General features: G+C 38.8%; 2 protein-coding genes across 5 annotated transcripts; one reads left to right on the top strand and one right to left on the bottom strand.

Annotated features, from left to right (window-relative positions):
• Positions 1–636: 636 nt before the first annotated feature.
• On the top strand, positions 637–4,684 carry znf326 (zinc finger protein 326). Of its 3 annotated transcripts, none has more exons than XM_047027023.1 (10): positions 637–869; positions 1,248–1,340; positions 1,509–1,824; positions 2,125–2,191; positions 2,373–2,445; positions 2,555–2,702; positions 2,784–2,844; positions 3,008–3,138; positions 3,346–3,435; positions 3,524–4,684. In XM_047027023.1, exons 1-10 carry the CDS (start codon positions 808–810, stop codon positions 3,542–3,544), a joined length of 1,062 nt encoding a protein of 353 aa, XP_046882979.1. In that variant the 5' UTR covers positions 637–807; the 3' UTR covers positions 3,545–4,684. The 3 variants fall into 3 exon arrangements, with proteins under 3 accessions (XP_046882979.1, XP_046882978.1, XP_046882977.1); XM_047027022.1 differs by having other exon boundaries at positions 637–884; positions 2,558–2,702; XM_047027021.1 differs by having other exon boundaries at positions 637–884.
• A 110-nt stretch (positions 4,685–4,794) lies between these two features.
• znf644a (zinc finger protein 644a) lies at positions 4,795–10,369 on the bottom strand. Of its 2 annotated transcripts, none has more exons than XM_047026941.1 (6): positions 10,263–10,369; positions 6,514–9,151; positions 5,841–6,419; positions 5,607–5,732; positions 5,387–5,489; positions 4,795–4,996 (listed from the first exon to the last, which is right to left on the bottom strand). In XM_047026941.1, the coding sequence occupies exons 2-6, from the start codon at positions 9,134–9,136 to the stop codon at positions 4,801–4,803; spliced, it is 3,627 nt and encodes a 1,208-aa protein (XP_046882897.1). In that variant the 5' UTR covers positions 9,137–9,151; positions 10,263–10,369; the 3' UTR covers positions 4,795–4,800. The 2 variants fall into 2 exon arrangements, with proteins under 2 accessions (XP_046882897.1, XP_046882898.1); XM_047026942.1 differs by having other exon boundaries at positions 10,324–10,358.
• Positions 10,370–11,446: the final 1,077 nt, after the last annotated feature.

Genomic DNA, 11,446 nt, shown 5'->3' with positions numbered 1-11,446 from the left:
ATAAATAAACTGATCTTATTCTCACACCAACAACAGGAGGCACGGGGGTTGTTTTTAGAAAGAATAAACTACTTTCAATGCTTATAATACTTAATACTTAATGCTTATACTTCAAATATTTACAACAAAAACACACTATGATATACAGTAGGGTCAAAAAGTCTGAGATCATAAATCTAAATTGTTCTATTTTGTATTTGCTTCGAATGTAGGCCTAATACACATTTCCTTTTGATTACAAATGATAATATCAGTTCAACAATTTGAGTGAAAAGTTGAATCTTTGAAAATATGAATTTCAGAACATTTGGTATCCCCCTTTTATGCATCAATGACGTGCATGGAAAAATCAGATGACCCATGTTATCCAAGCATTATTTTCAGAGTTGCTTGTGATGTCACAGAATGTTTGGCTTTCAGACTTTTTAACCCCATTGGCACTGTATATTTGTAAGATCATTTACACCAAATTTAGGGTACACAAAAGCGAGTTTTCTCAACCTTACAGGGTCCAGAGACAAGTTTTTCAACACCAGTCAACATCAATTGAGGCTGAAGTAAATGCATCCATGCATGCATCATGCATTTGTCCTGTGACATTTATTTTGAAATGTTTTAAACCAAAAGAATACCGGAAATTAGATCTTTATTAAGGCTGCCTTCACAGTGCACTGGAGCGCAGGCTTAATAATGTACAGTTGTCGTTTGATCTAGTAGTTCCTAAGCAGGCTTGGAAGCTTACTTCACTTAAGTAGGCCTAACTTCAGAATGTACATTTAGTCTATTCAACTCTAACTGTGAATTATAATGATTCGACGAAATCACGACTCCTTTTATGGGCCACCGAAGGGGGTCGATTCATCCGATCGGTATGCCCCTGAAAGGTACTAAATAAAGCTAGATGGTTGTATGTGTGTACAGTGTAGGAAAGCTTGTCTTCTTATAGAGTTCTTAGCTTGTGGTACACGTATGAATAATGTTCTAGCTTGATACAGTACTTTTATTTGGATCTGTTGTTGACAATCAGTCTTGTGCTAACGAGCTAGATAATTTGAGACCATTAAACAACAACAAATAATTGTAGGATTAGCAAGCTTTGTATACCGCGGAGGAACAGTAGGCAAGCCCCTCAAACACACTAGCCAGTTGGCTACGCTATGCTAAAAACATAATTGTTCAGTTATTTATAAAATTAACAATTGTCAAAGAACATTGATATCCTTCTCTTCCTTTTCTTGATTCAATAGAACAGCTACAAGCTCTGCTTATACTCATCCCACAAGACACCCAACCTTTAACCCGTCGTCGTTTAACTCCCAGAACAATAACAGCCCTGAAAGGTATGGAACTTACCTGTATGTTGTGTACTTATCTAGTTCTACACAACATTTGATAACTCATAGTCTTTGTTTTTATTCGTTTTAAAGAAGCACATTGTGTATAAAGTGATAAGAGTACACTAGAGAGTGGGTTGCATACACTCTTTGATGCCCATATAATTTCCCCAGGGGTGAGCTTTACAACCCATATGAACCTGGCTCTTCAGAATCTGAATCGGAGGGTAATGAGGAACATCGACATGTCAGTAAGCGAGGTCGTTATAGACATGGCTATGAAGGAACTCCGTTAAGCAGAGGACGTCATGAAAACTTTCTTTGGGACTCCACATACTCGAGGACTGGTTCCAGACCAGACCAGTCAAGCCATGGCCCCTCAACCCAGCCAAGGGCCACGCCAGGGGCCCCACTGTTCCCCCAGAATGTTTATGGAGGACGAGGAGTGAACGGGGTAGAAACCTCCTCTGCCGTCATCCCTGACATTGAGGTGAGAGTAAGGTACTACTAGTTGATGCCTCCCGTGCACATGCTATTCTATTTCGGAGCAATACTGATGAAAAAACGGAATATTCTGCTTGAGTAATATGATCGTTTCAATACAGTAAAGTTGTACTTAATTAAGATTGCCAAGGGGACATTAGACATAGTTATGATAATAGCAATCCTGTTGTCTTTAAAGCGTTCAACCTGAAACCTCAGTTACTGCTGGAATTATAAACCCCTATGACTATGTTGGTAAAGCAATTAGCTATGTGCCCTATTTAACCTGTGATGATTTTACCCACAGAGAGCCACTGATCCTCTACCCAGATTAGAGGTTGACTATCAGCATCAATCAGGATTTGGCGCTACAGGTAAAATGTCAACCATATCTACTATCAAACATATTTGGACAGATAAACAAGATGTACCTTCAAAGTCCTCTCAGGTCCTGCTGCTTTGTTTATAAATAATAATTGAGTAAATGTTGACGTTCTGCACAGAAAAGGGAGTTGGTATGTAAGATTTCTGAATGTATGCCTGTTTCGTTTTTAGGTGGGGACCAGAGCAACACTCCTTTAAAAGTCTCAAGGAAGAGGAGCAGAGGCCCCACTGAGGAGATTGAGAGGTCAGAACACTGTTATTTCAAATCCGAATCTGTCATCATGTACTATAGACAACTGGTTATAGGCAATTGCACCGACTGAACAGGTCTCTTCTTCTTGTTTCTGTTTCAGCAGTCCCTTTTCCTGTGATCTGTGTGAGGTGGAGCTGTCTGAAGCTAAATCCCTTGAGGAGCATTTAGAGTGCAGGAGTCACTGGGAGACCCTTGAGCATATCCAATTGCAGAACAAGTATGATGACATGGCCATTGCGTTTTTACAGGTACGGAAAGCAAGTCAGATAGTTCTCTCCACTTTACGGTATTGAAAGTACCAGTTTTGATGTTGCCTATCTTCGCAATAGGAATCCATGCTGCACAAAGTCCGGAAAGGTGATCAAGTGATGGATGCTGGCACTTTGGATGGTATTGTATTTCTTTTCTTTTTTTGTGACTAAATATTTCCTGTAAAACATGTTTGAGAGATGCCTGTATGCCCCTATTTATTCATTTTGTGTCCATGTAATCAACCGTGTCATTATCTGAGAATGGTGTTGGTTTCTTACATATTACATTCTTGTGTCCTCAGCATTATGTAAGAAAGACCACATAAGAAAAGTGGAGATGCTCCACTGTGGACCGTGTAAAGTTTACATATCCATGTCTGTGTCCTCTGTACAAAATCACATCAACTCTCAGGAACATTTGAGGAACAAAACGGTACAAGACATTTTGGATGCTCCTACCATAATAGCGTACCACAGAATCTCAATATTGTTCAATAATTAATTCAGTGTTTGCTGAAGTGGATTAAAGCATGTATTTATGGTCTTGGATTGTGTTTGATTTGAATTTTGATCTTGTGAAGACATGTAGTTATTAAGTATAAATGCATGATACTATCTGCAAATGTGTTTTCCACTTAAGGTGTTTAAAGTGAAGCAGAAAGAGGATTGCCTCACTAGGGCTAAAACCATGATGAAAAAACTGACACATCAGTATGCTAAATTCCTTGAGGTAGGTGAATGAATTTCCTCTACATATTACACACACTCTGATGTAACAAGTTTTGTTGACAAACGTTGAAATGGAAATTTTGAAACAGGGTAAAGATCCGTTTGAATAGTGGGAGTGAACCAGATCCATATGAGGAAACGAACATGAACCCTCTAACAGCTGATTATCAAAAAGATTCTGGAAACGGACAAAATGGACAACATTTCTGATGTCAATGTGATGTGCAGTTTTCTGTGCTTTGTGAGGGTTACATTTGAAATTGTTAGCTCAAGTACCTTGTCATATTGACTATTGTCTTGAATAACAAATGTTGTTACTTTTATGCCTTTATAATATAAGTTTAAGGGTTAACACATGAAACAGTAAATCAATGAGCCATAAGCTTTGTTTTATCATTCAGAACGTCACAAAATGTTTTCAGCATCATATTTGTATGATATACATTTAAACATAAATTATTTAACACATAACATAATTTTTGAACAGTCAAAAACATTAAATATAGATGACAGTTCTTGATGAAGGGCCACAGTCATCAATGTTATGACTGCATAGTGAGCAAAAGTTGACTGAACACAAACTGTATAGTTGAAATAATGCAGATAACGGTTATTGCAACAAACTATTTCCATCGTAACCTGGCATATATCTGTTGCTCTTTTTGTTCTCGTCATAACCTTCCAGCTTGGCTGTATACAGTATTGTCAACTTTCAGGTAGATTAGTCTTTTTTTTGTAGGGATCCCCTATCCAAGAAACCACAAATCGTCATGGTTCGAACACATTTCAAAATACAAACAAGATTGTATTAGTCACATTTAGTTTCTATGTATAGTAAAAATTTGAATATTTAAACAAGGGAATGAATGCTCCCAGGCTAGACCAGATGAACAAAGACTCATGAGAAATTTGAGGTAAAAGTTGTCCTTGTCTAAAAATGGATTTTACACTACGTTACTGCATTAACACTTTAAAATGGTCTGCCTACTTCAAATCATATTCAAAAGATGAAAGTGTGTAACAATTTCCCAAAATTTTAAATGCATTTGTAAAAGGATGGGTATATCACATTTTAACGACCTGATGTTGAATCCTTACTGTGTGCTTTTTTGAAACACATTTGGTGGAAAGACAATTCTTTATTTAAAAGTCAATGTAAATTATACTTAACATTGTTGACAATGTACTGTACATTTCATGTCTGATTTGACCTCAAGAGTGTTATAGCTAATAAAGAGAATGAAAATGTGCATGTATGGTTCCTTGTCTGTAGGGCTCAATTATAAAATGTAAAAACTGGTGAAATAACATCCCAGGTACATACACGCACATACAATTTAGTGAGTAAGTAAAAGGTCCCAATGGCTTAGGAGGCAGTGTGGGTGGTCAGTGGGAGGTTCTGTTGGTCAGTGGTGGGAGAGGGGGGGTCCTTGGGCAAGGAGGTGACCTCCACCATGCTAGCACCAGTGTGTGGAACACTAGTGTTCATGATGTGCCTCTGGAGATGCTTTATCCAGTCCTCCTGGACCGACAAGGGACCCTGGAAGACTAGGTCACAGAACCTGTATGAAAGAAGAAATGTGAACATTTTGTCTACAATGTAGTATGTTCAAAAAAATAATTTAATGGATGTCATAATTTGCCCACAAAATAATCATGACAAGTTACAATAGGTTGAGACATGGCAATGTACACTATATGGACATCGCAACATTTAGCTTTTTCTTCTTTAATGTATATTTTGATAAGTATTGTACATTATCCACAAAAAGAATGTGATGGCATGATGCAGTACTGATGTTTTGTGGGACAAGGAACCAGTCTCAGGTCACTCTTCAAGCGAATCAGTACAATGTTTATTAAACAGTGGCATCTTTTTCACAAGCACTTCCCAGCACTCAACAGTTTGCAGAAACTGTAATCCAGCTTATATAAAAAGAGACCAGCAATACCTGCATGTGAGTCTATACATCTCCTCAGGTGTGTGTGGCACAGGAGATATCTTCTTCTTGGAACCTGGCCTAGACCTTTGCCTCCTTTGTTTACAGTCAAATGCTTAAATCACAGAGATCAATAATTAAGAGAGTAATAATTTTATATTGCAGCTCCATGGCATTGCAGAGAAATCCATTAACTAGGGTTTCCTTCCAATACTGATGAAAAGACACTTACTTGTTCCTTCAAGTAATGCAGTCCTTTTCCTTTTTGCATATGCCCGCAAGTGATTGGACAAGCTAACTCCACTGTGAAAGGTTGCGTTGCAATGGACACACACCTTTCTGTTAAATTCTCCTTTCTCTGTCAATTAAAAGACCAAATCTCATCAGTGGTTAATCATGTAGACATACAGATGTACACATTTAGCAGAAGCCAGTCATGGTTGCACTGTCCAATAATATGTCTTACCAGATGTTGAGTTTGGCAGTGTTGTGGTGGCTCGTGATCCTGTACTGTGTGCGCTTGTGGAAGGACCTACAAAAGCATTTCTTGATGTTTGAGAAGTCCTCAACTTGTCGTCTTGACACTTCCTCTTCTTCAAAATTCCTATCAAGGCACTCGAGAGAGAACCTTTAACTTCCAACTTAGTCTCTACCTGCTTCTTTAAAGATGCTTCTGGCAATAATGAAAATGTGGGCAGCACCGATTTGGCATCATTGTAGAGGTTCTGAATGGGATTACGTTTTGAAATTCCAACAGATGGAGATGTCAGACAGTCAACACCAGCCTGCTTTGCAATGGCCTTGAGGCCTTGTGAAGGCTTACGCTTCCTGCCTACAATCTGGAGTGCCCTCTGGAACTCTTTCTTGTCGCGCATAAGTTCCCGAAGCAAACATAGGGGGGACTTGTTCTTGGTTGAGATGGATTTACCAAGGCGTTTCAGATGGCCTCGTATGTGGTTAGACTGTCCAGTCTTGTTGTCAAAAGAGTCTCCACATAATGGACAGGAATGAGAGCTTACAGACCCAGAAGATTCCAACCTAAATGCTAAAACAAAGAATAACAGAATATTATTTTTACTTGAAAAAGCTGAAAAATGTAAGTTTAACCTGAAGAAACACAGATGGTAAAATTGCTGTACCCTTTTTTAATCTCCTGATTGCTGCCATCCTGCGCCGAATTCGAGGCCTCTTGTCTTGAGAAGCCACTTGTTCTGGTGGTACCACATGACGTGCATTGTAACTCAGTCCAACCCTGTGCAGATGTCCTCTTACATGATTGGATAATCCCACACCTGACTCAAAAACTGCAGGACAGTAAGGGCAGGTCTTTCGCTCCATGTCTAAGGTAGACAAATCAGCATCAGTGAAGTTATTATATGGCACTGAGCTGGAATCAAAGGTCTGTTCGAACACTTGTGTTTCTATGCGTTCTTCTTTGACAGCGGGCTTTTGTTGACAATTGGTCCCAGTTTTCGAGATCAAAACCTTTTCCAATGAGCCCTCAGATGTCCCCCTTACTGACATTCTTCTACTGAAAGTACTACCAATGTCTGAGGTCTCTTGCTTGATTTCAGTTTTGTGAAGAAGTTGGGAACTGGTATATAATTTGGAGTCACTTAACGGCAAAGCTTCCTTTTCATCGCTGTCCTCCATGTCTTCCACCATGTTCTGCCTCTTTGGACTTGGCATATATCTGGATATGATAAAGCAGGACTCTTGGTCAACAGCATTGCGATAAGGGGTGGACATTTTTCTTTTGGAAGGGTACTTCTTTCCAACCTTCTGTTCAAAGACCTGTCTAGAAACATCCTTACTGTTGTGTTTATTGGCATCATAACCAGAATTTGATACCCTTTTGTCCAGCTTGGAAAATGAAAAACGTTTGTGTCCATTTGAAGAACAATTGGAATTTTCCGAAGGTACTGCCAATACCCCTTTGAAATCACCATCATTGATTTCACCATTAACATCTTGGAACACAGAAAGTTTGGTGGTGACATCAGGTTTTTCCTCCTGCAGAGTTTCATTGCGTCTTTTTTGACGAGACAAGAGAATATTTATTGATTTGTCAAGTTTTGACTCGGTTATCTGAGATTTTACGTCTTTTCGTACTCTATTTACAATGTTGTCCTTTTTGAATAAATCTGATATATCATTAGGTTCACAGGGTGAATTATTTTTCTTTACACAAGTCTTGTTTTCTCTACAGAATTTAGATGTTAATGCCGAAGAGCTTGAATCTACTAAAGGGGCTTTACAACTTACTGAATGCTGCTTAGAAGTTGATTCTGCAATTGTTTCGGTATTCTGCAAAGCTTCATATTCTGCATATGACTGATGATGACGAAGCCCTATGTGATTTTTGAAGACGTTCTTACTTGTGGTGCTGTAGGAACAAATGGTACAGGAGAAAGAAATAGGTGTTTCGTCATTGCATGGCATGAATATACTGTGCTTCTCTGTCTCCTCCTGATCTTTGCAAACGCTGTGCTCTTTGCTCATATGTCTCTCGAGTTCAAACATAGATGCAGCCAAGAAGTTACACTTCTCACAGTCGTAGTACCACTTGTCTTTCTCATGAGTCTTTGCATGCTGTACAAAGGTATTTGCACAATTGGTCCCAAAGTTGCACTGAGGGCACTGTAACCTAGCGTTTTTACCTTCATCCTTCAAGTCATTCATCCCCTTAATCTCCTCTATTAGCCTCTCTCTTCTCTCCTCGTGTATGGTCATATGCCGCAAAAGTGTGTTGCTATTGCGAAATGACTGTCCACACTCTTTGCAAATAAAAGGCTTTGGCATGCTGATCTGACTGGGTGGATCTGGGTGACATCTCATATGCCGCTGTAAGTGACTTTTCTCTTTGAAATGAATGGTGCATTTTGTACATGGGAAAAACAGTGGCTCCTCCTCTGAACATGAGTCTGTCGATGGATTCCTCTTCGGCGACACAATCCTGCTTTTTTCATGGAGATTTCTGACTGGGACACTGTACTTAAGTTGGACAGACTCAGCAGTTCCATTGGGATGCTGTGCTTTCTTCCCTGTGGGTGATTGTGGTTTTGAACATTTCCTTAATTTTCGTAATGTGTTGATGGGTACTGGTTCTGCTGGACTATCCTCATCTGATATGACCTCTGTTGACTTCAAGCTCAAATTAGGGTAAAGATCCTCTGAAGGATCTACCATCACCACCATGTCCATTTTGCGTTTCCTCCTTCTTTGGCTGGCAGGGGGAGTGACTAGTTCTGGCTCATCCTCCGCAGGGGAATCATCATGGTTTTCCCACAGGAACTGCATGAATTCTCGCTGAGGGTCCCAGCTAAGGTCATTGGCACTATCATAATTGTCTAATGAGCTCTCTGATGATTCCACATCAAAACCCCATATTCCTGTTGTGTCAATGTTCTGCACAGTTTTCAACTGAGTGATACTCTTTTCCTCCTCCTTTTCGGTTGACAAGCTTTGGAGATCCACTGACTCCAAAGCTTGGTGTGAAGAAGGTCCATTTACCATAGGTCCTCCAGACAACATATCTGTGTTTGAGAGAACATCAAGAACACTGCTATTCTGTGTCACTGAAGACTGGTGCCTGTCAAAAGTGTTAATGTAAGCGATGGGATTTTGCTCCATTGACAATCTACAGGCATTGCTCTTAAACAAGGACATCTGGCTTCTTAATGGTTCTTGAAGGAGATCCAAGGTATTCATAACAGGATCTGCATCTTTGTCTTCCTCATCCATACCAGTAAGATCAGACATGACTCTGAATGGGCTCTAGAAAAGAACAGATGGAACCATGAGAATGCTGTTATAGACTACTATTAGGATGCTTATTCATAGTGCTGGAGAAGAATAAATGAACTACAAATAGATATTGTGAGAAAATACAAAATTACATAGCATGGTCTTGTTTCCACAATTATGAAAAATCTCTGAAAAATTGTGAGATCAAACAACTAAGAGGTGTAGGCAATTTGAGGAAAATAGAGTCTCATACAAACCCAAGACAATACTTAAAAAAAAGAGGCTACTATTCATGGTAAGGCTACCTTACATCAACCTAACTCCTGATTAACCAATAATAGCCACAGCCTGTACAATGCCAAAGCTACTATTAGACCACCTAGTATTTAAATGACATCTGAATATATTTGAGGAATAGCATTATTATGACAGGTGGTAGTCATCCACCATCCTGACATCTACCAAGATGCTAATTACATTTCAAGTTGGTTTGATAACTAGTCATCAGATCAACAGGGGAATCAATGACACAAGTGTCATGATTGTCAAACAATCTTTTCTACACACCAATGGGACATCATTTCAGGCATACAAATAAGTCTGTATGGTAATACTATTGTAGCTAGACACCGATTGTGATAGTAGCTTATGATATCCTTTATCTATATGTCACGCAGAGACTGTCAATCACGTAAGCAAGCTAATAAATGACATTGATGGCAGCCCTCATCAAAATAACGCATTTGCAATCGTAAAATTGGCCAATAATTACTATTAATAGCTATTGATGAGCAGCTCGGCAATACATTCTGGCAAGGTAGAAACTTTCAGAACTGTGTCTAGTTATACTGACCCACTTGGTACAATAAATGGAATCCCAACCTCTGCGTTCAAAAGAATGGCAAGCTAGTAAAGGTTTTTTTTTAGCCCAAGTAGGCAAAGGTGCTCCAGCTAGCTGAAGGCGAAGCAGGCTAGCTTTTTCTCGGTAATCATGATGATGTGTTGTTAGATGCTTGCAGTAGATGGCTAGCTAACGAGAGTCTTTTTATGTTCAATACTAAAACCAATACCATAAAAACATCAGCTATGCCTTGGCAATAATACGCATGACTACATTGTAGAAGAATATAGTCAACATCACCTCGGTACGATGTAAATACAGTCAATGTGCACTTTAACCGCTGCATTGAATTATTTCTCACTTTCGTCTTCCATCCATTGCACAGTCGCCATTTTCCTCAGTGGACTGTGCGGACTAAACCATTGATAAGAGAGGGTACACGAACAACAATACTGCCAAATTCCAATTAAACGTTTAGATTTACAAACCTCCCTTACAATAAAAGTTCACAGTCTCCAAACTGTTTAGTATAATGTTGTCCTTTATTACATGAACAGCAACTGATGTCGTATTTATTGATGCCCTAGTAAAACTTTGCCCCCCAAAGAAAAATATAGTTTTATCCAACTAGGTGGTATGAAATATCCCGAGTTAATTACAATCTATTTAGTTAGAAGGTATTAGATTTGGGTTGATCATAAATCACTATTGTTGATAAAACTCATAATAATGGTGGATTAAAATGGCGCGCCCAATAATGGTATGGTAATTTTCCGTTTTCACTCTGGTAAACCACCATTGTCCACAAACACATCATTGCAAGAGCAGTGCCAGTGACAAAGAATTGTTAAATTGTAACGTTGAATTATATATAGCCTAATCCAGATTTCATTATTTATTTTTTGGGTGCATATAAGAGGACCAGTCAAAACAATGTATAATGAATATGCTACTTTAATTATTACTTTCCATTGGGTACCTCAAGTAGCCTACAACCTTATATTTTCTATCAAATCAATCAATAAAATACAAATGAGTTCTGTGGTTGAAAGTTCCACGCCAAAATATTTTACAAGTGTCATACCGGGAGCGAATCATGGCAGATGAATGTTACAGTTGAATTAAAGAATTAAATAAAATCAAACTTTTATTTTTTCCATAGATTATAAAATGAATATCATACATCCACTGATAATTTACACCTTATGTTCCCTTGTCTTGTTATTTTGTCTCTGGTTTAGTAAGTGGCCTACTGTAGGCCTACTGGACCTTCGACCAGCCCACCTCACAGCATCACTACAATGTAAAAAAGGTAAGGCCTACCTCGGCCTAGGTAGATAAAGAGGTCAAATACTTTATAAAGATCGGTAAGTACCAACAAGCCTTGTGGTTTTCAAATTATTATAGTTTAATACATGAACTTCCATCAGCAAAATACGTGTATAACATGCTACTACATGTGGCCATATAAGACAGATGCGCGG

The sequence above is a fragment of the Hypomesus transpacificus genome, chromosome 10 (assembly GCF_021917145.1).
Source record: "Hypomesus transpacificus isolate Combined female chromosome 10, fHypTra1, whole genome shotgun sequence".
Taxonomy (NCBI): Eukaryota; Metazoa; Chordata; class Actinopteri; order Osmeriformes; family Osmeridae; genus Hypomesus; species Hypomesus transpacificus.
This window is presented reverse-complemented; position numbering and strand designations above follow the sequence as displayed.

What these genes read in the sequence shown, in the direction of transcription:
- znf326 (XM_047027021.1), top strand. Translation starts at nt 808, where the DNA reads ATGATTCGACGAAATCACGACTCCTTTTATGGGCCACCGAAGGGGGTC. An exon ending in GGATGCTGGCACTTTGGATG is followed by an intron (nt 2,845 to 3,007) that starts GTATTGTATTTC and finishes TTGTGTCCTCAG; the next exon opens with CATTATGTAAGAAAGACCAC. An exon ending in AGTATGCTAAATTCCTTGAG is followed by an intron (nt 3,436 to 3,523) that starts GTAGGTGAATGA and finishes ATTTTGAAACAG; the next exon opens with GGTAAAGATCCGTTTGAATA.
- znf644a (XM_047026941.1), bottom strand. Translation starts at nt 9,136, where the DNA reads ATGTCTGATCTTACTGGTATGGATGAGGAAGACAAAGATGCAGATCCT. An exon ending in TGCATTACTTGAAGGAACAA is followed by an intron (nt 5,490 to 5,606) that starts GTAAGTGTCTTT and finishes CTGTGATTTAAG; the next exon opens with CATTTGACTGTAAACAAAGG. An exon ending in ATGTATAGACTCACATGCAG is followed by an intron (nt 4,997 to 5,386) that starts GTATTGCTGGTC and finishes TCTTTCATACAG; the next exon opens with GTTCTGTGACCTAGTCTTCC.